This window comes from Melospiza georgiana, chromosome Z, assembly GCF_028018845.1.
Source record: "Melospiza georgiana isolate bMelGeo1 chromosome Z, bMelGeo1.pri, whole genome shotgun sequence".
In the NCBI taxonomy this organism is placed as follows: domain Eukaryota; kingdom Metazoa; phylum Chordata; class Aves; order Passeriformes; family Passerellidae; genus Melospiza; species Melospiza georgiana.
The window spans coordinates 62,998,439-63,024,211 of NC_080465.1; the positions used below are offsets into that span (position 1 = coordinate 62,998,439).

The following is a 25,773-nucleotide window of genomic DNA, read 5'->3' on the forward strand; positions in this document are numbered from 1 at the left end:
TGCTTTCTTGTTTTTCTGTCCAAGATTTTTATTTTCTTTTTGATGTTCTTACTGCATATAAAAACTTTTCTTAACAGGAATTAATAAATCATAGTCATGAAAAGGGAATGGTGTTGGAAATTCTGTAACAAAAGTAGACATGGAGGAAAAGAATAATTAAGGAAAACAAATGAAATAGGATTAATATATATAGATGAACCAGAATTAATATCTTGATTTTAAGTTGATCCTGAGTAGTTGATAGATCCATGTACATTTGTACAAATACCCTGTAATTTGCATGTCATTGTAAAATAAGCTGTAATAAAAAGAAAATGAGTGTTAAAGGTACTGGCTTTCACAGGAGGAGTATGAGAAGTATGGAATTCGCATTAGAGTCAAATTCCACAGTAGCACTGAACTTCATGAATTGACTCCGTATTATCATAGTGGAGGTGAGAAAACTGTTTCCACTATGTTATACCTGATCGCTCTGCAAGAACTCAACAGATGTCCCTTCAGGGTTGTTGATGAAATAAATCAGGTGAGAATCAATGGTGTGGTATTGCTCTTTCTGTGTACAGATGCTTATGACATAGTGGAGAGAACAGACTTTTTTTTTTCTTTTCAGGGAATGGATCCAACAAATGAGAGAAGAGTTTTTGAAATGGTTGTGCAAACTGCTTGTAAAAAAAGGACATCTCAGTACTTCCTCATTACACCAAAGGTGTGTGGCAGAAAATTAAATAGGAAGTGTCAAGTGTAGGAGAGTGGAATTTGGTGTGATAATACACCAATAAACACTGTATAACTTACCTGTGTTTTACCTAAGAAATTTGGATTAAAGAGAGTATTTGTCCATTTTAAGGACAGTCAGGCAAGAATTCAGACAACTTAGACCAAGGCTCATCTCAGAAGCCTGCTCTGGAGTTGTGGCCCCCACTGGAAGTATCATGTGTTAGCCACCAGTGGACAGGGTTACCATGGAAAAGGCTGTAAAAGGTAATGCCTCTGTCTAACACAAAATTCAGACTGTAACAGAGACCAACTTCCAGACAAGTCAGATGAGGACACTGGAGGAGGAGCAGGCTAGTGCTGCTGACATCAGAACTAGAGGAGTCCCACATGATTACTTGAATAATTTTCCTGTATTAATCTGAGATTTAGAGGCCCAGAAAAGATGAGATCTGTGCTCTGAGAGTGACCAGTTTAATGGTACTCCTCAGTCAAAATTTAAATAAAGGCAGTTAACTTACTAGTCATGCAGTGATGCAGTGCCAAGTCTTGAAAGGGGTAAATAAGGTGGCTGTCCACCTGCGCCATTAACAGAGACTAATGTTATGTTGAACTTGATCCAAGACAAATTGAAACAGTAAATATTACTCGTACATCAGGGAGACAAGCAGTCAGTAAGTGTGCTGGTTTTCATTAAGATATCACTCTTGTATCGCTTTATACACTGTATTTTAGAAAATCTGGCTGATACGTCCTGTTTTTTCAGTAAGTAGCAATGAAAGGGCCTGAGTAAGACCCCCTCATAGCATTTACCTTGCTGGAAGGAGATGGAAGGTAATGCTTGCTGTTCCTTCTGATCTTGCGGTATGCTTACCTCCATGCAGTTTGGTCGTTTCCTGACCACATTACTTCTTTGTTGCTCTGCGTTACCTATTCCCTTTTGTCTTCTTGTGATTCTTATTGAATCAGGTTTTCCATGCACTCTCCTGCTTAGAGAAAGAACAGCATGATCTGGATGTTGAAAGATAGCTCAACTAACTAATGCTTCCCAAATTTAAGGAGTTGCAGAAAATTGCTGTCTGGGGTCCAGAGTTTGATGTGAAAGTTGAGTCTGTTGTCAAATTGCCAAGAATAGAGACAGGCAAAATTTGAGTCTGCAGAGCTAACCAGGAAAGATCAAAATTAAAATGAGAGAGCATAATTTAAAAAATCTTCAAACTTTAAAAAAACAAAAATTCAGCGTCATGGTAATAGGGAAGTTGAGGACTATGTTGCAGCATTATCCAGCAACAAGAAACAGGGTTATGAAGAGGTGGCTGAAGTGCCTCCTTCCCTCTTTGCTCCATAAGCAGGTGACATGACAAGTTACAATAGCCTGTCACAAGAAAAATTAGTGAGAGAGCACATTGTGTAAAGGTTGACTTGATTGAGAGTGTTTGTGTGGGCTGCATCAGAGATCATTAAAAAGGCTGCACAGGGTGGGCTGAGAAAGCCAGACTCTACTCTTCATGGCTTGCCTGCAGTTCCTGAGCCCCTGCTATATGTCACCACTTACTAGAAAGTGTGACAGTTTGTCTAACCAAGTCAAGTTCCATGAGTGTACCCAGTGGATACAGGAAAAACTGCAACCCTGTTTTTCAGTGTGTTGACACCTCCCGTGGTTGTATTTTTAAGCAAGCTGCAGAGGGAAGTGGTATAATTTAATATGCAGTAAAGTTGATTGGGAATACTGTATTTTGAGTAGTTGTGATCCGCTGTCATAGTGAGTAGATGAACTGAATATGTTCTTAGAAGTGGGTTTGAAAATTAGTGTTTTTAATACAAATCTGGTGAAACGTTATGTTTATTAAACATACAAATAACTCCCATGTTGGGAGTTAATCCTTTTTTCGCTGTAAAGTGGAATTCTGAATAATCTTAGGTTAGGTAAATTTTATCAAAACCAGGATTCATTTCAGTACAGACAAACAAAAAAATTTGTATTTAAGTGAGAAAAATCAACAACAGCATCTGGTGTAATGCCTAAATGACTGGGGAGAGGGAAGTGACAAGTTGAGCATCATCCTGAGCACTGTTTATAATCTGTGGTTTGCATGACATCTTTGCTAGGCTTGTCTGCTAGGCTTGTGTTTGGCACAGTTTGGATTATCATAAGTATCCAGCTTTGCCTGTTACACTTCAGAAAAGTAGTACAGGCGCTGGACTTACTCCAGAAGGTAGCAGTGCAACTTGTAAGTAATTTTGATCATTCTGAGTTTCCACTAATGGAAATTGCTTAGCTCAGAGAAGGACAAGGCTGAAAAGAGACATAGATTTACTTGGGTACAATTACTGTCACCTGTCCTGCCCTGGGGAAAAAAGGGAAAAACATTATTCTGTGCCCACAGAGGAGTGGAGGTATTCTCTGGATACAGTAAAAAAGCAATGAGGTCGATGGCAGCAAGAAGGTGCAGATTAGATATGAAAATTTTCCTCTAATAAGAATAGCCATGCACGGAAATTGGCTGAAGAGTGAGTCCCCTTGAGGGGGTTTCTAGGAACAAATACACTTCATTTCTCAGGTTGTAATCCTAGTATAGTGATATTTTTGAGATCTTAGGTTTTTCATAGATCTTATTTAGCTTTTTTACATAATGGGGAACATCTAGCTATTTTGACTTTTGTTTCTGTGTTTTTCCACCAGCTCCTGCAGAATCTCACTTACAATGACAGGATGACTGTGCTGTTTGTCTACAATGGACCTTTCATGCTGGAGACATACAAATGGAACCTAAAGCGCTTCAAGAAACAGCAGCGGCGCCTTTCAAACATGACTGAATCTTAATTCTGCAGAAGTATTTTATATATCTTTATTGAAACATCTGGCTTTCAAGAATTCAGAAATTGTCAAAGAAGAAAACCCTCAAAAAATTGATGATTGTGAACTTTGGTTCTTAAAACTTACACAAATGTTTGATGGATTTGAAATGCATGGTTTTCTTTTTCAAGTCTTTCATAGTGATCATTTTCTCCAGATAACCTACTTTTCTCAATTGTAGGTGTAAATAAAAAATTTCCTTTTTTTTTATATTCTGTCAGCTAATGCAACATCAGAAGTGCATGTAGTTTTTCTAGGTTATCCTGGACTTATTCTGTGACTGTTGGTTTTCTAGAAGTTGGGGATATTTTTCCAAAAATTGGAATTTGCTTTTGGTAAATAATTTTACTTTACCTCAGATGTGGGTATTGTCCCATTTCCCTATTGAAATGCAATTTCTTAAAATTACGTCAGGTGATCTGTAGAAAAAGAGTGGTTTGTAATGGTTTGTTTTGTAAAAATAAACCTGAAATTAATATAAATAATATTATTATATGAATATATTATTGTTGAGGAAATACTTAGTCTCAAAATTAACAAATAAATATAGTAACATTTCATTTTGTAGTGCTCTAATAATAAGGTTTTCTTGCAAATCTTTTAGCAAGGAGGCCAACAGAATTCCAGGTCTTCCTGAAACAGTGAGCCTAGTGAGTTTGTAGAAGTAAAACTAAGCAATATATAACTTCTTGTGTGTTTATTTTTCTAAGTAAAACTTCATACATTTTGGGTGATAGAGAAAATAGTGCTGCAGATTTGACATGTAAGTTTAAACCCCCGGAGGATTTTACAAGGGGTCAGCTGCATTGGAGTGACTGTACAGTCAATTGCTTTTCAACAGAAAGCCATAAAAATGTTTAATAGAGTGTTGGCCATAAATGTTAAGCATTTGGAAATGTATATTACAACAGCATGTTGAAGACCTAAAATAAAGTCCTGATTATTAAGTTAACTATTAAATAAGTAAAATTCAGCAATTTGGTATCTGCTTTCAGTGGATGTTTTTCTTAACAGCATCCTGGCAATTAACTTTGCTAGTTAAACTGGTATTTCAGGCTTTGATATTCATGCATTCAAAATAAAATAACCCACTACAAAATAAGAGCTAGGATCTGGCAGGTGTTAGGTGTTAAATAGGAAGTATTGTAACTGTTCTTTTGAAGAGATCGATGAGCCCTCAGTGCAGCAGAGAACCACACATTGTTGTTACTGCAGGCCAGCGTTAGTCAGTGGAGTTGTGTGACTGTGAAATGAGCTCCTGGAGCAGTTTCTATGATGATTAGTGTCCCAACACATGTACTGAAGAGAAGATACAAAAGTGTTGAAACTCAGGCTGTGATCTAGAGTTAATTTGGGAACCAGAGTATCTTTGACATAATTGAGGCTACAGGCCTGTCTATCTGTCCACTGTATTGAAAGCTCTTGGTTTTAGAAGTAGTCTTCAAAATTTTCTGTTACTGGGGAGTTTGTTGCTGTTACTGTTCATTTTCCTATCTCATTTTTGTTTACAGTAAATAGTTCTTATCTCTCAGCCTGTGATCTTTGCCTTTTGTGCCTCCAGTTCTCTCCAGCACACACTCCCCCTGCAGGGGGAGGGGAAAATTGAACAAGAGAGTGGTGTCGGGTTTGGAGAGTCTTGAGGGGGCAAAAACTGGGGAGTGCCATTCCTAAACCAGAACAGATTGGCACAGTGTCTGATGGGAGGTGTCAGACAGAAGAGCTACAGCATGGGAAGCAGGGGAGGGGGAACCTTGGCAGTCTAGCTTCTCTGTAAATAACTGAGCCAGAATTATTCTTTTCACTTCTTGCACACTAAAACACAGTGTCCAAAATTACTTTTCCTAGAACTTTTTGTAATGGAAGCCCTTTTCCCCTCCATACCTTGCTAATTAAGAATAAAACCACGATTAAGTACACTATAATTTGTGAGAGAAAGGATATGTGGAAGTGAGTTAACTCCTCTGCTCCAAAAAAAGTTCTTCACCTGCTCCTGCCTAAACATCTGAAAAGCACAACATTTCTATGCCATTGCGCCCAGACTAGGCTTGCCAAAAGCCATGCCTCTGGGAGGCTCATGGATACAGTGTCCTTGGCATGTTGCAGTAGTTTGGGTAAAGGGCAGTTCTTGTAGCAGGGGCTGATCTAGTAGTTGCTATAACCTCGTTTTACTTAGATGCTAACTTCAGCCACTGACAAGGCTGAACTAGTAGGGAGAGGGGAGGTAAGTGCAGAAGGACAACATTTTTAGCCACTGAAAGCTTTTCAGACATGACTGTAGCAGTGTGGAAAGCCAGCAGGGAAAGCATGGAAAAATAAGGAGCAGTAGCAACAGTAGAGGCAGAAGTAAGAGAGGTGAAAAGCAGCACTAGAGCAGCCTATCAGCCTCTCCTGTGGCTCAGCTCTTGCCAAGTGGTGTAATCCTCTGACACCAATTCCCATCTTTATGCTTTCCACCAAATTCCTCCACTTTTTCTCCACTAATCTGCTCCTTGGTTACTCTTGGAAGTAATTCCCCTGTTGTCTAGTCTATCTTCTGCTGATTTGTTACCCCCACTAGGCCTGTGGGGGTTTTTTGGCAGTTATACTGGTTCTGGCTGGGATAATTTTCTTCATAGAAGTTTGTATGGGGTTATGTTTTGAGTTTGTGATCAGAATGCTGTTGGTTACGTAGGGGTGTTTTTGGTACTCCTGGGGAGTGCTTTGCACTGCATTTTTGCCTTTTCGGTTTCTCGTGCTGTCCTGCTAGCACAAGAAGTTTATAAGAAGCTGGGAGAGGACACAGGTGGGACAACTGACCAAAGGGCTATGTCATGCTGTGTGACATTGTCCTCAGCAGTAAAAGCTAGGGGAAGAAGAAGGGTGGTTGGAGCTATGTCTTCTGAAGTAACAGCTCTTTGTGGTGGAGCCCTGCTTTTCTGGGAGAATAGCTGAACACCGACCTGTCTGTTGATGGGAGGTAGTGGATGACTTCCTTGTTTTGCCTTACTTGTGCACACAGCTTTTGCTTTCCAAATTAAACTGTTTTTATCTCAACCCAGAAGTTTTCTCACTTTTACCATTCTGATTCTCTGACCCATCCCATAGTGGGAGAGTGGGCGTGTGGCCCTGAGCTGCTGCTCAGGATTAACCCACAACAACAGCGTGTGTTGATCTCAAAACATGGTGTTGCACTTGTCATTTTTGCATCCAGAGCTAAATGAGATCTTGACAAGTATCTTCTCTTGTTGTGTGTTCACAGAAGAGCAAGTCGCTTACAGACTGACCTCTTTGGAAAGCATGGTGATGAGAACATGGCAAGTTAGCTGGAAAGGAATGACAGACTTCTTTGGGGATAAGAAGCCATGCGTAGAGGTGGACAAAGTTGATTTTGCAGGAAGCAAGACGAAGGGAAGGGATGATAACTCAGAAAATGGTGGCAGAATATTCCAGGGAGCCATAGAAAAGAACTGAGAGCTGAAGAGTGCACAGGTAACATGTGAACATGAACATGGATTGTTCAAAAGAATCTGGATCACGTATTTTAAAGGGGAAAGATGTCCAATTCTCCCTTCCCAATTTGTAACCAAAGACTGTGAACATTACACAGCATGACCTTAACTGCAATCCACTGACAGTGGTTTACCTCAGCTTGGGTCAGGTATAGGTTTTCATGGACAATAAAGGTTTTTTTGGATGGTTGGGTTTTGCAGGTTTTTTGTTGTTTGTTTTAGTGGTTTGGGGTTTTTTGCAGGGTTTTTACTTGTTTTGTTGGTTATTTTCCTATTGTATTGTTGGTTCATTTTCCTGAGGAATTACAAACATGGTGCAAATCCAAAGCAGATGATCAGTACAAGGAGTGCAAAGGGACATCTCAGATTACCACCAAGAGTACCAGCCTCGCTTTGTCCTCCTGCAGTGAAGCTTAAAGGACTGTTCTGGTGAAAAGCCACTAATACTACAGTTTTCTGTGGGCCCCAGCAGTGAAGAATCTGATTCTGCTTTATGTTTGCTTCTGAGCTGAACTGTACCATCCATGAAGGACTTTCTGGTCAGAATTTTTGTAGAATTTAAAATGCACTTTGCTGTATAAAATATACTGACTTTGGCCTATTATGTTTAAAGTGTGCATGGCAATTCCCTAAGCATCAGTATGTCAGAAATCAGTACGTTCATTAAAAATCCTCGCAGTAGCTTATATTGGGGAGAATCCTTTATTTTGGTTTGAATAAATTTACAGGAAGGCTGTCCCCCTTGAAGTGTTTGTTTAAGAATGATGTGCCTAAGAAATATGGCTTATTAGATGTAAGAGTTGAGTGTAGTTTAGCTTCTAAGAATTTAGAAGGCCTGGCTTATTTTATGCAATTCAGGAAAGCAGAGGCCTGGCTTATTTCATGCAATTCAGGAAAGCAGACCAGCATTGCACAGGCTAGTAATACAACAGTGGTTTAACAGTGGTTTTCCCTTGTATTTTTTGAGAGAGCAGTTATGCATGAGTTTTCATAGGCCCTTAAAATGTGCTTTCTGCTTGGGAACACTGTTCAAAGTCACCAAAACAGTCATTAACAACAGAAGAGCCCACATGGCTGTATGTGGTGCTTCTGGGAAGCTCTAATATACCTTACATCTGTGTCTTCTGAAACTTCTGCTGCTGTCGTTCTGGTCCCTGACCATTAGCCACAAGAGAAAGAAAAAGCCATTGGGAAAGTCCAAAACTTTTCTGTTCACCTTTGGTTTATTTCTTCATTTCTGAATCCCAAGAGGGCATTGTTGGATCTTGGAATGGTGAACTGCCCTTATGTACTCAGTGATTCTCGTTTGTGCTATGGTTTATTCATTCCATTTCCTTTGTACCTTGTGTTTCACTGTGCAGACACGCAGGCGTTATGTGGCCTAAGAGGCAGTAGGCATTATGAAACAGACAGTGATGGGGTTTGATATGAAAAGTGATAGGGTGTTTATTAATTATGAATTGAAGGTCACAAGCCACTAAAAATACAGCAATAGTTGTAGCAATTTCAAAAGTACAACCTGAAAGCAATACGGACTCTTTTTACCCATAAGCCATGGATGAGCCAGAAAAATACTGTGTGTAATCATACAGAAATAAATGTCTGCTAAGGATTAGAACTTATGTCAGTCAAGATCTTCTCTTCTTGAAATGGGAAGATTTCCACAGTACCTGTGGAAGTGTTTGAGGTGTTTTAGAGGCCAGAGAGTTTCTTAGCTGAGGACAGCATGGCAGTGAAAGCATGGTAGCTGAAAAATTCTTCCCATTGGGAAAGCTTCCTCTCCTTTAAGGGAGTTCCATAAACAGTACTTGAGTAAGTGGAGTGTTCTGACAATTAGATGTTTGCATTAAGTTACTGATGAAGAAATTTTTCCGATGTGGCTGAGCAGTGTGAGGAGCTCAACATGAAAGTTTTGCTTCCAAAGCAAGAGTCATTGAGAAAGCAGTGGTTGTTACAGAGCTCTGGTGCATTAATAAAACCTCACAGACTCTTCAGCCCTGGAAGTGTGAATGCTGAACAACATTGTTATAGACTCCTGTGGAGATCTAAATTGTACAGGTCACCCAGCTGACAGATTCAGAAAGCCAGCCGTCCTTGTATGCAGCTTCCTGAACCACTCTGCAGGCATTTAATTAGACTGTTAAGACATTTTGTGGCATGTTTCCTTTCTTTTGTCCTTGGCAGAGAGGAGAAATGAAATCACAGGATACCCTTACAACCTTGTAGAAACTGCTCTCAGAATCAGCAGATCTAGTTCAGGGCCATGCTACCCCATGCCAACACCTCTGTGGTGCACCCAAGACTTTGCATGACATACCCATTCCTAGTCAGAATTTATACCACTGGAGGCAAGACCCCTCTGTAAATGTACTACATCTCAGTGGTTGGAAACATTCTTCTAAGGCCTCCTCTACACTAGGTAGCTGTTCAAATTACAGCACTAAAACCAAATATTAAAAGGTTTAAGATAAAGAATGGTAAATTTGTGGAAAGTCTTTTATGATGGGATTGCAAGGGAATGAGGCCAGTGCCACAGCCCTGTGTCCCTTATTCATAAAATCAATGACAAGCTGAAAAAACATTATGCTGAGTTTTTTTATCTGTCTTCTAGCCATCCAACACAAGAAGAGAAAACTCCAACTCAGCATTGAGTAAAGTCTGGAAGCTAGTTACAAATTTTGTTCCAGCTGCAGATGGCAATCTTCCACCCATTTGTCCCTGCCTGCATTGCTGGAAGATGGCATGTTCCCTCAGGTCCAGGGCTCACCCTGCTGTCATATCTGAGCCATGTGCCCACACACCTGGTTAAGTTCCTGTAAGTGGGTGCTTTCAGTGACTGTGATGCCCATGACTGTGCATGTCAGGGAGCTTTTTGGTACAGGGTACCTTGCCTTTCTCTTTCAGAGGCCAAGCAGATGCTCTTTATCTCCATATACCAGTGAATCCTCCAAAGCCATGGAAAGCTCAAGGCAGTAGTGTGGATGCAGCATCATTTGCTCACAGACCAGGTGCGTGGTGTGAGGGAGAGCACCACTCTGAGCTCAAAGGCCAAGGAGCAGTGGGAGACAGAGTTCTAGCGAGCTGGAGGATGCAGGTGATGGGACACTTCTTCCTGAGTGCAAGTTTTGTCTCTAGAAGGAATGCCTGGGAAAACACACTGGAAAGGTAGAGAAAGACAATCCAAGCCAAATGATAACTAGCAACACTGACCTTTTAAGCTGGTTCACACACTGCTCAAACTATGAATTTCATAATGTGCAGTATTTTTTTTTTTTTGTGGTCATTCAGGCTGGTTTACATGACCACTGCTTGATTCCAGTCATTCAAGACCAAGTTTAGATTTTTTATTCCTTTTTTCTTTATTTGGACAATATATATATACATATGTACAAAAACACCTATGCCTACTTTTTTTTCTTTTCCTTTTTTTACAATTTCATGTGATTTACAAAACAGGACAGCAAAATAACTTATAAAGAATACGAATACTGTACAAAAATAAAACTGATTAAACTATTGGGAGTTGGTATTTTACAGTGTTACACATCACTGGTTTGTAGAACAGCATTTTTAAGTATGCGTCCAGTCTGGTGTATGCTGGCCTAAGTCCATCTGCAAGCTGAGAACAGATCTGTAATGTCGGTCATGAAGAAAGTTCAAGAAGTATGTTATATAGCTATACCTTTAAATCCATGACTTCTCTATACTAATGGACTTTCTTAATCAAGGAGAGGAGCTGTCCTAACTTCAGCACTATTAAGTACTTCCAAAATAGTACAACAAGTACATACAGTATTAGAGAACCTGATTTTCCTTTTCTTTTCCAACACTTGCAACACTATTCAAAACTTAACTTCAAGATGCAAGGATCTAACCTGCAGTTTGTTTTAGGTGTTAAAGCCATTGTTTGCTTTTACTGAAAGAAAAAAACAAAACAAATCAAATTAACAAAACAGTACAATGATATCCCCAAACCTGGTAATTCCCAATGCATTCTCTTAGAGATTAATGAATCACATTAATCCTGTCTGTCCAATGCTGAAATACAGCATACACTACCATTCAGGAAGGGTTTTTTTCAGAAACAGGATCTTGTCACTGCCAGTGGTGACACATGCCTTGCATGTCCCACTGTCCCATGGACTAAAGTACCTCCTGCCTATTTCAGACTTTGCAGGAACATTTCTTTAAGTGTGCATTCTACCCCAAATACACAACATGGATACTGTAAAGCTGGCCATTTACTTCCATATATCAGTTAATCCTGGTAGCTAAGTGACCAAAACGTTTACATACTGATTTAGGAGCTGCTTATCAGCTGTGGCTTCTAGTTGTGGGTGATTGGATGTGAGGATCCCTTGTGTTTCACAGGATCAGGCTTTAATTTGCCAAGTGCTGTATTTGTCCCACAAAATGGCAGCAATCCAGACTGCAGGACAGAGACTTGAAATCTAGCTTGATCTTCAGAGAGAAGAACAAAGATGAATAAAGATGCACCTCTGAATCTCCTCGGGCTGCTCATGGCCCTGACTCTACTCCACAAGGCAGCATTAACAGTACTGGTAAGCCGAATACTTTCTGTATTTCTTGATCAATAAAAATACCAACACTACCAGATTTTATTACAAAGAACTTATGTCCCTATGACTCAATCTGAATACGAGAAATTAAAGTTTGGTTTCTAAAATAAATGTTTCAAAAAGCTGAAACGGAGGTAGAAAGTGTGCTTGGTTTCCTGATGTCTTCACTGAAGAAAACACATCCCTTTTTATTCCATAGACTATTCAATATCCCCAATGCTTTAAAAGAAGTTCTCTTCACATAGACGAAATCTATCATGAACTACACAGGTAAAAACACAGTATGCAAACTGATTTCTATAATGCTGAAAGCCATATACAACTGTAGAGGAAAACACTCTACTCTCCGAGTTAATTTTTTATGTTTGTTTCTAGGAAGCAAGCTTTTTATCAGATAAAACAATAAGATACTGTAATTGCAGGTGTGCTAACAAGATCTTTTATGTACAAAATTTTACAAGATGACCTAAATTCATCTGCAGTGGAGACACTTTGGGTTTCAGTGTAAATACTCACAAAATTAATTTGGCCCTAAGTCTCTAGTAGGGCTGCACCTCCCCTTCCTCTTCTGGAGGAAGGGGTAAAAATCAAACAGAAGAACATTGCTGGAAAAAAATAATGTGTAAACAGAATTCTCCCCCATTATGCAGCTGGGGAGGGGAAAAAGTATATCACTGATAACATCTTAAATTTCATGCTTTTAACATACAAAAATTTGAAATATTCACTAATGATCACATCTAAAAGTTTTCATTCAGTGGTCTTTCTGCTCCTTTTAAAGATCAAAAAATAGCTTTAAAATAAAAGTTAACATTGCTTTTATCACCATTTGACGTGCCATGCATGACACAGGTACAAAGTACTAAGAGAAGCTTATGTCACAAAGGAGTATTGCAAGACACCTTCTATATTTCAAATTAGCTTGTGGTATTCCCCCATACTCCAAAGAAAGATCAATCAAGAGATACAGGAGCCCTTCCAAAGAGCTCCTTACAGTAATTTTAGGTGTTTCCATTATCCGAGTGCTCTTAAGAAAAGGTCTACTCTCTCCATAAGCACACACAATTCCCAGGACTCCAAGGGAGTTAGGCCATGGTATGAAGAGAATAAATCTTTAAGGCAAGTGTAGGAAGAGAAAAAGCCTTTTAAAAAGCAGCAGTTTGTAAAGATGGTAGCTGCTTTGTGCACCCATTCAAACAAACCACAGCAGAATAAAGCACTGTTAGTGGCATTTCTGTAGTACAGTACTATATTACTGACAAGTAAAGTATGGGATCATATGAGAGACATACGCTTCAGCTCCCACATGCCCGCCACATAATCTAGGCTGAGCTGTTTTCTTCCAGGTAAGTAAATAACAGAGCTAAATACACACACAGTCAGAAAATTACTGAGCTCTTGATGGGGATTTTTTTTGCTTTAAGTATTTTCTTGAAACATACATGTTTTTACTGGAAAAATCCAGCTGATATTCAAAAGTATAGTTAATACAAAGAAAAGTTAAAAATACCTATTTACTTTAATGGGCCTTATTGAGTATAAATTCACCTTATCTCAGTATATCAATCAGATACTATTGGTAACATATGTAATGTTTCTCTTAATAGTCTCTTTAAGTGCAGAAACGCAGAAGATACACAGAAGTAAACTCACTTCTACAATGTGCTATGGAGTTTTTATCTGAATTATTTATGTGACTCGGAAAGTGTTTTTACTCGACAGACTCTAAATACAAGCAGCATTACACTGTTCAACAAAACATGTTCATGACACAGCAATCACAAAGACTTTGGGGTCATGCTACTGTGGTGGCACAGGCCAGACCGCCCAGTCCATGTACGTACACCAGTATCAATGCACACCTTGGAAGAGGTGGTCCCTCCTCCCTGGCTGCCCCTTCCCTCCTCTCACCCCACAGTCCACTTGTTCCAGACTGTTCTCGGGGCAGAGCCAGGAGGTGGAAGATGGGGAGGGGGATACTGAGTAATTTTTTTTTTTTAAATGCCGGCTACATGTGCTTTTGGACAGCGAGGGTGACCGGCAGCGCAGTGGATGCTCGTGTTCTGGCCCCACCGCCTGCACCCTCGCCACAGCCTGCCTCTCCTCCACTCCTTCCCCAGGGCCAGCCCTGCCTTCACAAGGAGCTGCTGGAGGTGGACCTTTTGGATCGCTTGATCATGCTGGGGTGGAACTCGGTGTGGCGGCGGGCGTGCTTGGTCAGGTGGTCGCTGCGCATGAAGCGCTTCTCGCAGAGCGGGCAGCGGAACTGCTTCTCGCCAGTGTGCGTGCGGTAGTGCCGCGTCAGCTCGTCCGAGCGCGAGAACTTCTTAAGGCAGTCGGGCCACGTGCAGGGGAATGGTCGCTCACCTGTGGGCAAGAAAGGATGGCGAGAGATTATGGCGGGCAGGGGGACTGCAGATCGGCACATGCCAGCCTTGCCGAGGAGCCAAAGCACATGCTGCTGAGGGAGAAAAGCTGCTTTTGTTTCCTGCCATGGTGCCAACGTCTGCGGAGTTGTTGATAACTCACTTCATCAGGTTTCACTCTCGCCTCCAACAGAAGTCAAAAATTCCTCCAAACACACGAAACTCACATTCTAGTGCAGAACCTTACATGACCTGAAGACTGTCAAAACAAGAGATGAGCTCTGCCTTTGCCTGTATGTTTTCATATTGGTCTCACTACCGTAGCTTGGGAAAGGTGTGATTGAAATATTCCTCTGACACTCCCATTCTACTGAATTATTTGTAACAGTTAGAAAATGACGCAAAAAAAAAATTGTTTAGCTAGGACAAGTCTTTCGATCCCAGGAAGAGCTGAGTGGGGAGGCACTGGGGAGAACAGTGAAGCCTCAGGGCTGTAAACATGGAGGGCAAAACTGCTGCACCTGCAGAGGGAAGTCCCATGCTCCCCTTTCAGCCCTTCCTCTGGAAATCCAAGGTGTCCCAGCAAGTATCAGTCTCTTAGACAGCTGATTTGAAGACAGGAAAAACACCTCATTATTCCCACTCTATTGGAATAAATGTTTGCTATAATGATTAAAAACAAACCCAAACACGTTAACCTAAATGACACCACAACTTTGCTTTTACAAAACAAGGGTGCAAGGGTTGAAGAGCAGTCCACGTCATCTTCCTGGCACTCCACATCCCTACAGTTCACCTCTGTGGGTTGCGTAGGCCTTGCCTTCAGGCACACAGTGCCTCCAAAGCAGCAAAGCTGACCCTAGTACACAGCACAGATGGAAACTGAAGTTGTTTAACTTCACACAAAAGATTTCCACCATGCACTGCTGCAGGTTTGATCCCTTTCATTTACCTTCTTCAGAGCCTCCTGAAGGGAATATAAATGGCAGCTCTATAACAGCTATTTATAGATAACCATGAAATACAAAAACTATCCCAGGGGTCTTCCAGCTTGGAAGGAACTCCAGTATTTCTTAGTACTATGAGGTTTGGTACAACAGGTGAGCTCACTTTACATTCAGAGATCAACAGAAAAGGAGTGATTTACAAAGTGGGTCCTGGAGTTCTCCCCAGATAAAACAGCAGGGACAAAAAGCTACAGACTTGAATGAACAGCCCTGAATCCAGGAGGACAATGGTCCACACAAAGTATGGTAGAGTTGCAGGGAGGGACTCACTGATGACATCCAAAAGGCCAAAGGAGGATAAGGACAGGCCAGGTTAGCTGAGGTGTAGTTACACCAGGGGCCCTGAAAGCCCTAGTAAGCTTCACTAAATAATGGTTCACTGTTTGGGCTCCCAATGCTTTGTGCTGCTCAACACAAAGCATTCCCGACCAACCAGCGTGCCCTGGAGCGGAGCTGGGTGAGTGGCACTGCCTCAGTCACAGCACAGCCCTGTGGCTCTGCCCCTGCGCTTGCTCCTGGGCCTCATGGCCATGCTGGTTCTCGGTCAGGGGAGAAGGACGGAGCACAGGAGGCCACACCAGCTGCCTGCCCAAGCCTGGTGGAGGCAGAGCTGCCAGCCATCGTGAGCCAGGGCTACTTTGTTTGTTATAAATGCATTTCTCAGCTCCCTGGCATACGCATTTTGACACGGATGGAAGACCTTCTGAACAACCACTGCCTGTATAAAACAAATTAATTAAAACAGCATGGAGGGTCAGGGGTGCCTGAATGCCACAGCCACAGCTCCACTGTGGAGCAGCACCAGGAGCTGTAGGGAGGCCTCACAAAACCACCCCTGCCCAGCCCTTAGCATCTGAGGCAAGTGTTTCACTTGTGCTGCTCTTTTGCAACCTATCTCATGGCTTCTGTCACAGCTCCTGGAAGCAGGTGGCAGTGGGAGGTGCAGAACAGCTTTCTTGCCCCCCGGGAGCGTGGGAGGACTGCTACACATCTTGCACCTGTGGAGCTATCTAGTGTATGCCTCTGTGTCAGGCACTGACACCCCAGAGCAGTGGGAGCAACTGAGGCATCCTGCCTCATCTCTGGAAACCACAGTTCCAACCATCTCCCCCAGAACAGCTCTTCAGTCTGCAGAAATTCCCAGCTGTAAACAGGAAGATTAGGTGCTTAGGCTGCATCAGTCTTTGGGGAGCAGCACCTATTTTCGGCATGGTAGTATCCAACTCGAGTGTCTAAAAGTAGTGTTTAAAATCTGGCCTCAAGCAGTCCTTAAGAAATTGAACTCTGCCCCCACACCCTCCCGGAATTTCACTTGGGAAGAGAAAATGAAGCCCTGCTTCTGGAATTCCCTCTGACATGTGACAGGAGCAGCATGACCTCCACCATGGCTACCCCACACATCCATTGCACATGCCAGGGGAAAGCACTCTGAGGTTATGCAGTGTAGGCACAAAGCTTTAGGGAAAGGCACGGCTTGCTCAGGATCACATGAGGATCACCTCACCTGCTGTGCTTTGGTACTGTACTCCGCAGGGAATCAACCCTGGGCCCAGCTGGGGCAAGATACAAAGGCTGCAGGAGCCTGTCATGGTGCAGACACCTTGCTACCAACAGAAAAGCTGCTGTGCATGAGGATGGGACACAGCAGGGATCACGGCCAGAGATGGGTGGCCATGCTCCCTTGGAGGCATCAGGATGCCACCAGCACGGCCCCCCATCCACTGCAGAGCTCCCAAGAACAGTAGTAAAGAATGACTCTATCACCTCAGCAATACAAACCTGCAGAAGATGTCACAGCCACTTTGGAAGTTCCTATATGAAAGTAGGCACTGTCCCTGACACCTAGATGTATTAAACTCCAAGCTTCTCAGAGCAGAGACAGGGGGAGGGAGGCTTTCCCAGGCCCTCAGGGCTCACCTCCGAGCCCAAGAATTCATGTCTCCCCTTGGTCACAAAGCTATAAGGGATGAGAGCAGCCCAAAGAGATGGCACCTCAGTGACAGCCTCAATAGGTGCAAGGCAGGCGTGGAGTGTGTTTCTGGGAAGCACTTAAAGCAAGGCAGAGATGGCTGATGGCATGTGATAGATAGCCATCCACTCTACAAAGATGGTATTTGACGTGCTTTCCTTCTGCAGCAGCAGAGACGTGTGTGGAAGAGCCCTCTGAGAAAACAAGTTTGCAACTCATCTGCTTGCTGAGCAGGCAGTGGCAGAGAGAGCCGCAGTGCAAGTGGGTGCTGCCTCCATCTGGAGACACGGATTTCTGAGCCAGCTCAGGCAAGGCGCGCATCTCCCTTATGATTCTTCTCCCTTAGTTTTGGGGGTAGTAACGCTAAAGCTTGAAACATCAACATGCAGTGCTGTTATACACTGCTTCCCTTAGTGGCTGTATGCTACTGACTTTTTACATTATGCCTCCGATGGGATTGTCCATCAAGAAATGGTCAAAGGTACATCATGATAATCTGAAACCATGTGTGATTGGATCCTAACACAACAGACACAAGAGGTGAATAATTTTCTTTAAAAAATGAGTATGTATACACATATGTATCCAGAGCACCTTACAGAAGTAAAAAGTGAATGAGAAACTGATTTATAGGTATAGGAACAGGTGCATCTGCAGACTCCCATTCTTTGCGGTGTGTGGCACCAGGAATAGAATGAGACAGTTTATTCTAAGTTAACAGTGGTGTTTCACAGGTCTTCTCTACAGTCTAAAGAACTACTGCAACCCTAGCTTCCTTTAAATCCCATATGGATGTAAAGGCCTTTGCAGATCCTTTTAATCTTAGCCCTCTTGCTACACCTGCCATTTTCAACTTGTTCTTTCTCCCCACCCTCTACAACAAATGTTTAGTTTGTTCTTTCTGGGCAAGTTTAAACTCTATATCCAAGCTACTTTTTATGACCTATGGCAGGTCGATTTTATTTTATTCTGAATAGTTTAAAAAAAAAAAATTTTTCCCCTACCCTGGGACATTCCAGATTTTCCCACACTGCAGTCTAACACAGAAATAAAAATTCTGAAAAATGAATACAGAGTGGGCATTAGCAGGCTCATTAACATAAGTACAGGTAGTAGTGGTATCCTGATTAGTCATCTGCCTCCTCACCACAAAACTCTGCTTTATGCGTGGATGACTGAGGTTAGGAGCTGCAGCTCATGGTGGCTTTTACACACAGAATATCTGCCATCTCAGATATACTTTCTCCCCAGTGATTTGCCCCACACACTGAATGAGCAGTTTCCTGTGGGACACTGGAGTTTGACTGACTGAGTGTCCACATGCCAGATATTCTGGTGAAGATAGATCATCTGGGCAGACAGACTGGAGGCCTTTCAAGCAGGCTTTTTCCTCTTCTGAGATATTCCAAATCAGATCATTAAAACACATGCCAACCAGGTACAGATACTGGTGCAGAGAGAGATCAGCAGTGTGCATGTTTGGGACCATATGCCTAAACCAACGCTGTCTGGAGCACCTAAACCATGGTCATCTAAGCAGACAACTGACCAAAAAGATGGGATAGGCACAGATGTTTGGGTTCCAGCAAGGGGTTTAGTCCACCAGGACTTAGGATTAAACACAACAGGTTGGTTCAAGTATTAAAATGCTGCCTTCAGCAAGTACTTAGGGTGTTCTGACATTCTTAAACTACCAGTCAGCAGCTGCTTGGACAAACAAAGTCCAGATGCAAAACCACCTGCTACAACCTTCTGCTGCCGAGCCTAAATTCCAGGAAAACTGTCTTGCTGTTATCCCACTGCGATGCAGTATCAGACACAAGAGATGCCCTTTCAGCTTCTCCGTCAGAGCACAAACCTCCTTTAACCGTGCTACAGAAGGCTTTCTCTGGGGGACTGTGCCTCCATACACACAAACGTACAGAGAGAGAGAGCACTCGGGTAAGCTACTTGGGAAAGATCTTTCCAAACCTCACCAGAGAGTAAAATCCGTGCTTTGGTAGCTAAGGCAAGAGCCCTCAGCAGTACATTCCTAGATATGTGAGACAAGTTCCTAGCTCTTCTCCTTTCCAGCTCATCTTCATGTGAACGTCCTCCATTTTACAGTAATACTTGAATAACAACAACAATGGAGAGACACCAACTCCTAGCCTGGTGCTTACATACCTAGTGCACTTACCTGGGAACAAAGGACATTGGGTAGAAGCTCCTGTCCAATACAAATGATCAAATTTCCTTGCTAGGATGAAACAGCTTTGACAGGGAAAGGAGGAATCCAATTTCACATGTATTCAGAAAGCTACTGTAACTTATGATATTTCACTCTGAATTTATTAGCCAGTGTTTCAACAGACTTTTCCCTCAAGTTTAAAGTATTTATGGAGTGCTCTCAGGCTGTGCACATTAATCATAACCTGAATACAGATGGTGAACTGCACTACCACAAGTGTACAGTGTCTGAGGTATTCTCTGCCATCACTCCCTCAGACCCTGTTTCTTTAATCTTAAATTGGCCCTCCCCTGCTCTTCCAGCTGCAGGCTTGGAAGCTGTTCAAGGCCAGAAGCACAGGAGCAGCAGCCTGGTGCACAACAACAGAGCAGCCAACAAAGAGGAACAAAGGAGTTCCTGCAGCAATCCCAACAGCTGGCGCTGCAAGAAACACAAGCTAACAAGAGCAGTGACACCCACCACATGGTCTCCAGTGCTGCAGCACAAGCACTGAGCAGAACTCGGTAAAACTGCAATTTCAACACATCCATCTGGAAGCAGAAGTTGTGCTCTTACGGATAATGCCTGCTCACTGCTTCTGTCCTACACGTGAACTTTGTCATGCTGACTCAATTGATAAACTTTTCTGGAGCACTTTCCCACAATTGACACATACACTTGCTTAAAATCTTAAATTTTTATCAGAAAAAAAGACAACAGGGAACTGGACAATTCTGAACCTAATCTTCACGATTTCTACCTACCTTATTCAGCTGGCAAGGCTCCCAGTCAGGATCATCATGTTTCTCCAAGACCTGGAAACATGCCCATTAGAACTCCAGCAATTTGTGCATTTTCCTTAACCATGGTATTTCACACGGCAATCTGAATTTAACAAAAAATCTGTGGTTGGCTCCACTTTTTGCTCTTGGGTCCTATTCTAAAGGATCTGGGTAAGTGACATGGCATGAGCTGGACAGGAAGGTCTTAAAACGCTGTATTTCAGATTATGCTCAAACAAAATTACTGAGAAAGATCTCGGTGAGCAGAGGACTCTCAACATACCAGCACCTGTACAGTCCGATGAGTGAGATAATCTAGAACAAATAACAAAGCAGTACAGTTAAACCAAACCAATACAGGGGCTGGTCCAACACCACGACATCTGGATAGCAGTAACAGGCAGCTGGAAATGCTCCTCCACTTCCCTGTGCAGACTGTCAGCCTGTGGGCTCTCACCTCTGCCCAGCCCCTGCTTCCCAGCCCTGCTGAGAGCACTTAAGAGTGCATCAGCTGCCTGGAGTTACAAAACTCTCTGCATCGTTTGGATCCAGTTTACATGATGATACAGTTGGCTGAAAAGCTGAGCTGAAGAGGGAGAACTTTCCCACATCTGGATTTTGAGCATCTAAACTCTTAATTAAGGGCATCTGATGTGTATGTGGAATTCCCATCAATCCCCAGCTTCCCCAGGCAAGCACACACCTAAAAGTCCAGTAAGAGGAAGCATCTCACAAGCTACTTTCATGGTACCTTTCTGGTCAGGAAGGAGGAACAGAGAAGATCTAGTGTCAGTGGTAATGCGCCCTTTAACTGGATTATATTCATACTATCATAGCAAACATGAATTTTGTACAGCTTGTTTCTCCTGCCATTTTCTCTCCCTGTCCTTTGCCCTGCACTCCCTGGCCAGGCCTCCTGACTGAGATTGCTTTTTTGCTGTATGCCTTCATTTTCCCTGGAAACCTTCTGGCCTGCACATCCCTCTGTATGAAGCTGTTCCCCCTGCTCCATCTTTAAGGCTAATGATAACGCTACACACCTACACCTGTCATACCCAAACCTCTAAACCCACCTATTTAGAAAATGTCTGTTTCTTCTTAATTTTGGAAGTAACTCTGCTTATCTGCTGTTGCTTGTCTTTTTCTTGCTCAGATGGGTCTTTCACCTTTTCCCAGCCTCTGTTCGACTTCCAGGGCTTGGGTCTCACCTCAGCCTGGCAGCACAGGCGAGGGGACTGCTTGCACAAGCAGGACGTGCAGTGCCATCTGCTGATCTTTTCCTGTAAAGATCAACTCAAAAGACAGCTTCTGATGGATGGCTAATTTGGGCCTCCTGGAAATTGAACTAGCATTATCAAAGGCCCAAACTTCAAGCAAACAGTTATATAGACATTTTTAGTATCTGAAATATGTGATCTTTGAAACAACAAGTTTAAAGAATGGTTAATAAGATAGAGACCTCTAACCTCTGAGCATCAGAAGCCTTCTACCCTTCTACCTTGATTTGGTATTTTGTTTCTTGCTTTTCATTAGGCTACCAAAGACGAACTGGTGAGTTTTCAGATGCCCAACCACTACACAGAAAGAGAAGGATCTAGAGCTTCCCAACTTGCTTGGTTAGGACTAATGATTAAGGAGAACTGTGAGTACGCACAAGTTCACAGGTGTGAACAGAAATCCTTAAGCCATTTTCCAAGATAGAAATACTGGGATTAAATATTAAAAATTAATACCAGGAAGCTTCAACTGGTGGCTGTGCACCTATTTCCACTAAAGGCTACACTGCAGCAAGTATCCTAGTTGGTGACTGGGTGAAAAATGGCAGAGAGACACATTATTTGAAAAAAAGGAAATAAAATGGTAGTAAGGAGGGCCCATTAATGCTCTGTAATATATAGTTATTAATAACTCCAGAGGTCCTATCGAATCCCACTGTTGCTAAGGAATTGTTGTCATCTATAAAGACAATTAACATTATCAGTATCATTTAGGATTTCAGTTAGCTACAATTAACTTCACATTAGGAAGCTCTGAAAGTTCATTATTCCTGGATGTCTGCAGCGATTTTAACCACACAGAACTACCACGACAGTACATCAGTGTTTCTGAGTCAAATGCCTCATACTTGGAGCTAAGGCCACCCACTTGGGAGCAGCACATGCTAAACCTCATACCACTTGAGCAGTACTTATTATAACACTACTGCTTACAGCAGGCTGTGTGGGTTGTACAGTACATTAATTTACATGTCATCACACAGAACGCTATCTCAGCCAACATCTATTCTGGTTCTCTTATCAGGGTGGATATTTGAGTGTGGGGTAGTAAATGGAAATGATACTAACGTTTTCTTTGTCACTTATGAGACAACATCTTGGAGAGCACCAGTTACACTCAGCCTCCAAAAGAGCATCTGAGCTGCAGTCTCTGAGCTGGTAACACAGCTCCTGGCACCGGTCACGAGGTCAGCACAGGGTCACCACTGACCATCCTCTTTCCCAGCTCAGAGAGAAAGTCTAACTGCAGAGCTCATGGCTGAGCCATATCCTGTAATCCTACCCCTTCTCTCCAGCCTCCAGAGCAGCACCCAGCACACCTGCCAGCAGAGCACCGCTCGGCAAGGAGCCCCGAGCCTGTTCCTCTGCAGTGCACGCACACCTAGGCACACCGGTGAACCGGAGCCACGGAGCCTGAGCTGGAGCTCAGATGCGGCCACATCCTACCCAATCCTTATTAAATTCTACAGCACTGCCTGACGGTACATTCCTTGGGTGATCAACTCACTTTGTATCACACCGCCGCTAACCATCACCACCAACAAAATCCAAAAGGTACCGTCATTAACAGAACTGATGTAAAGCACATGAAATGTCTTGGTTGTGTTTGTCTCATTTTATTCATGCCTTTCTGTTACTGAACACAACCCTTCAATTCAGAACATTTTTAAAGCAGCCTTTTGTACTCCACTATGATCCCAAAAGCAATTCAGACCTATAAAGGTTTTTATTTAATCACTTACACTGAAGGTCTAAAAATAAACAAATAAACAAACAAAACCCACCAAAACGAAAACCAACAAACGATCAGGGAAGTCTGCAGCTGCTGTCCCCTTGGGGCTAGGCTGCCGCAGATATGTTTTATCTCCAGGTTTCCATGTTGCCACACCCTCCGAGGCGCCCGAGCGAGGGCCGGGAATGGGAGCACACAGCTTGATGAATGAAGCCCGTGTGGAACGCGTCAAAGCTGGATCTCGGTAACCGATAGTGCGAGGCGCTGCCGCCGGCAAGAGCGGGCTCGGTCCTCCCTGTCCGGCGCCTCACTGGCCCGGGATGTGCTCCGCTCCAGCGCCGACACCGGCTCCCGCCGCCGCGCTCCCGGGCGCGCCCGTGCCGCCCGCCGGAGGGGGTGTGTCCGCCAGCCCCAGAGGTGCCGCTCGCCCGGGCTCAGCGAGACGCGGCCGCCGCCCCCTCCCGAGCCCCGCCAGCCCCTGCCCCGGCGCCACGGCCCCGCGGCATCCAGCCCCGCCGACGGGCAGAGCTCGCCGCCAACTCTGCGGCCCAGGCCGCGGCTTCCGACGGCGGGAGCAGCGAGAGGGGCGCGGGCGGGACTGCGCTGCCCTCGCCTCCCTCGCGGAATGGGCGCCCAGTTCTGACCCTACAGCGGCAGGAAACCCGAATCCCGCCGCCCCGGTGCTTCCCTCGCCGACGCCCCGAGCGCACTCGGGGGCCTCCGCCGCCATCCTCCCCTCCCAGCCGCGCCGGACAGCCGAGTTCGCTCCGCTCGCCGGCATCTGCCGCCGGCCCGCGCGGCCCGCGGGGCCCGGGCCGGTTCCCGGCCGGCGCAGGTGGGCGGCGGGCAGGGCGCGGCGGGAGGCGCTGCCGCAGCCCCGCCCGGGGCGGCCGCCGGCTCCCGCCGGACAAGGGGCGCTGATGAGAGCCGGGGGAAAGAAGGGGGGCGTCAAGCCGGGGACACACGAGCCAGCCCCGAGCGGAGCCGGAGCGGCGCGGCGGGGCGGCGGGGGCGCGCGGGGATGCCGGGCGCGCCGCTGGCCGGGTTCATCCGAGGACAAGCGCTCGCTCCCGCCCCCTTCCCTCCGCCACCGCTGACCTGTGTGCACCCGGTAGTGCGCCTTGAGGTGGGAAGACTTGCCGTAGACCTTGCCGCAGCCGCTGTAGGGGCACTTGTGCCGCTTCTCGGCCGCCAGCTTCCCCTTAGGGGCGGCCCCGGCGGCGCGCAGGCGGGGGGGCGGCCCCGGCGGGGGGCTGCGGGGCGGGCTGGAACCCTGCTCGGTGGCCGCGTCGCTGTCGGAGCCCGCGTCCTCGTCGGGGCTCTCCACGCTGTCACTGCAGACGGAGGGGGCGGGCAGCGGCCGGTACTTGTTCAGCTCCAGCAGGCTCTTGGCGATGGCCAGCAGGGCGCAGTAGTCCTTCCAGGCGTCGCGGGGGTCGCGTAGCTCCCGGGCCGCCTCCCCCTCGCCCGGCACCTTCAGCCGCGCCGCCTCGGGCACGGCGGAGCGGTTGGAGATGGAGACCAGGCACTGCGCCGCTACGAAGTCCACGTACGCGACGGCCGACATGGTGCGGCCGCGCCCCGACGACAAGGGGGACTCTGTCCGCCCTCACTGCTCGTCCGCCGGGCCGACCGCGCCGCCGCCAGCCATGGCCCGCCCGCGGCGCGGGAAAGAGCGGGGCGGAGGAGGAAGGGGGCGTGGGGGGCGAATAAATAGCGGGGCGCCGGGCAGGTCCTTCACCGCCGCCCCCCGGGGGCGGCGCGCAGTCGGCGAGGGGGGAGCGCCGCCCGCGCGGCCGGCCCGAGTCCGGCGCAGGGACCGGGGGAGAGGATACCGCCCGCCCCGCGCCCCGCGTGCTCCTGCCCGGGGGCGGCCGCGCCGGGGCCCATCACGTCAGGCGCGGAGCCCCTCCCGCCCCGGCCGGTCCGCGGGCAGGGCCGGCCGGCTGTGTTTACTTTCTCCCCCCGCCACTCACGGCGCCCCTTTTCTAGGGGGGGCGTGTCCGCCGGGCGGCCTCCCAGCCAATCGCCGCGCTCCCTCCCCAGGCCGCGTGCTACTCCGGGCGCCCCGCCGCGACCGCTTAAAGCAGCGATGCCGGGGCGCCGCCGGGGCCGCGACGGCGGGGGCGCCGCGGCTCGGCTCCCCGCCGCGAGGGTCGCGCCGCCGGCCCGGCCGCGGCCCGGAGGAGCCGGCGGCGGCCTCGGGCGGGGGCCCGCGGTGGGGGCGACCCGGGGCGGCGGCGCCGAGCGGGTTAAGTGGCTCCCTGGAAGTCCTACGGTCCCAGCAACGGGCCGGCCAATGGGAAGTGAGCCGGCTGATGTCACTGGCAGCACTCCGCCAATCAGCGCCCGGTCCCGAAAGGTGCGCAACGCTCGGAGGCGCGGGGAGCGGCGGGCGCGGGGAAGGGCGGGAGAGGCGCGGGGATGCCCCGCCCGGGCGGGCTGTCCGTGACCCCGGCGCGACCCCGGGCTGGCCGCCCCTGCCCTGCCCTGCCCTGCCCTGCCGGGGCACCGGGGCCCGCCGGTGCGGCTCCCGTACTGCCTCGGGACGGGGCCCCGGCCCGCGCGGGCAGGAGACGGCAGCAGGGCGCTGTGCAGGAAGCAGGAGCCCGAGAAGCCTTCGGAGGAACCCGGTGGCGGCGCTGGGTGCTCCATTGCCGCAGCGTCATCGTTGAGACAGGCGGCTCCGTAAGGCGGGGCGGAGGGGAACCCGCTGTGCCCCCACGGCGAGCGGGGCAGGTGCCTCGGCGGGGGTCACCGAGCGGCATCCTCGGGGAAGAGCTTTAGGGCCA

The 25,773-nt window shown here is 46.2% G+C and overlaps 2 protein-coding genes across 3 annotated transcripts in view; one reads left to right on the forward strand and one right to left on the reverse strand.

Moving 5' to 3' along the window:
* Positions 1-5,100, forward strand: part of SMC5 (structural maintenance of chromosomes 5) — a 49,800-nt gene extending 44,700 nt beyond the window's left edge. For both annotated transcript variants that reach the window (XM_058043237.1, XM_058043238.1), the window contains 3 exons: positions 344-523; positions 611-706; positions 3,398-5,100. In XM_058043237.1, the coding sequence (XP_057899220.1) occupies positions 344-523; positions 611-706; positions 3,398-3,538 (417 nt within the window). In that variant the 3' untranslated portion in view covers positions 3,539-5,100. The remainder of the gene's footprint in view (positions 1-343; positions 524-610; positions 707-3,397) is intronic.
* A 5,293-nt stretch (positions 5,101-10,393) lies between these two features.
* On the reverse strand, positions 10,394-24,686 carry KLF9 (KLF transcription factor 9). The gene is made up of 2 exons (XM_058044309.1): positions 24,080-24,686; positions 10,394-14,006 (listed from the first exon to the last, which is right to left on the reverse strand). The coding sequence occupies exons 1-2, from the start codon at positions 24,546-24,548 to the stop codon at positions 13,774-13,776; spliced, it is 702 nt and encodes a 233-aa protein (XP_057900292.1). The 5' UTR covers positions 24,549-24,686; the 3' UTR covers positions 10,394-13,773.
* Positions 24,687-25,773: the final 1,087 nt, after the last annotated feature.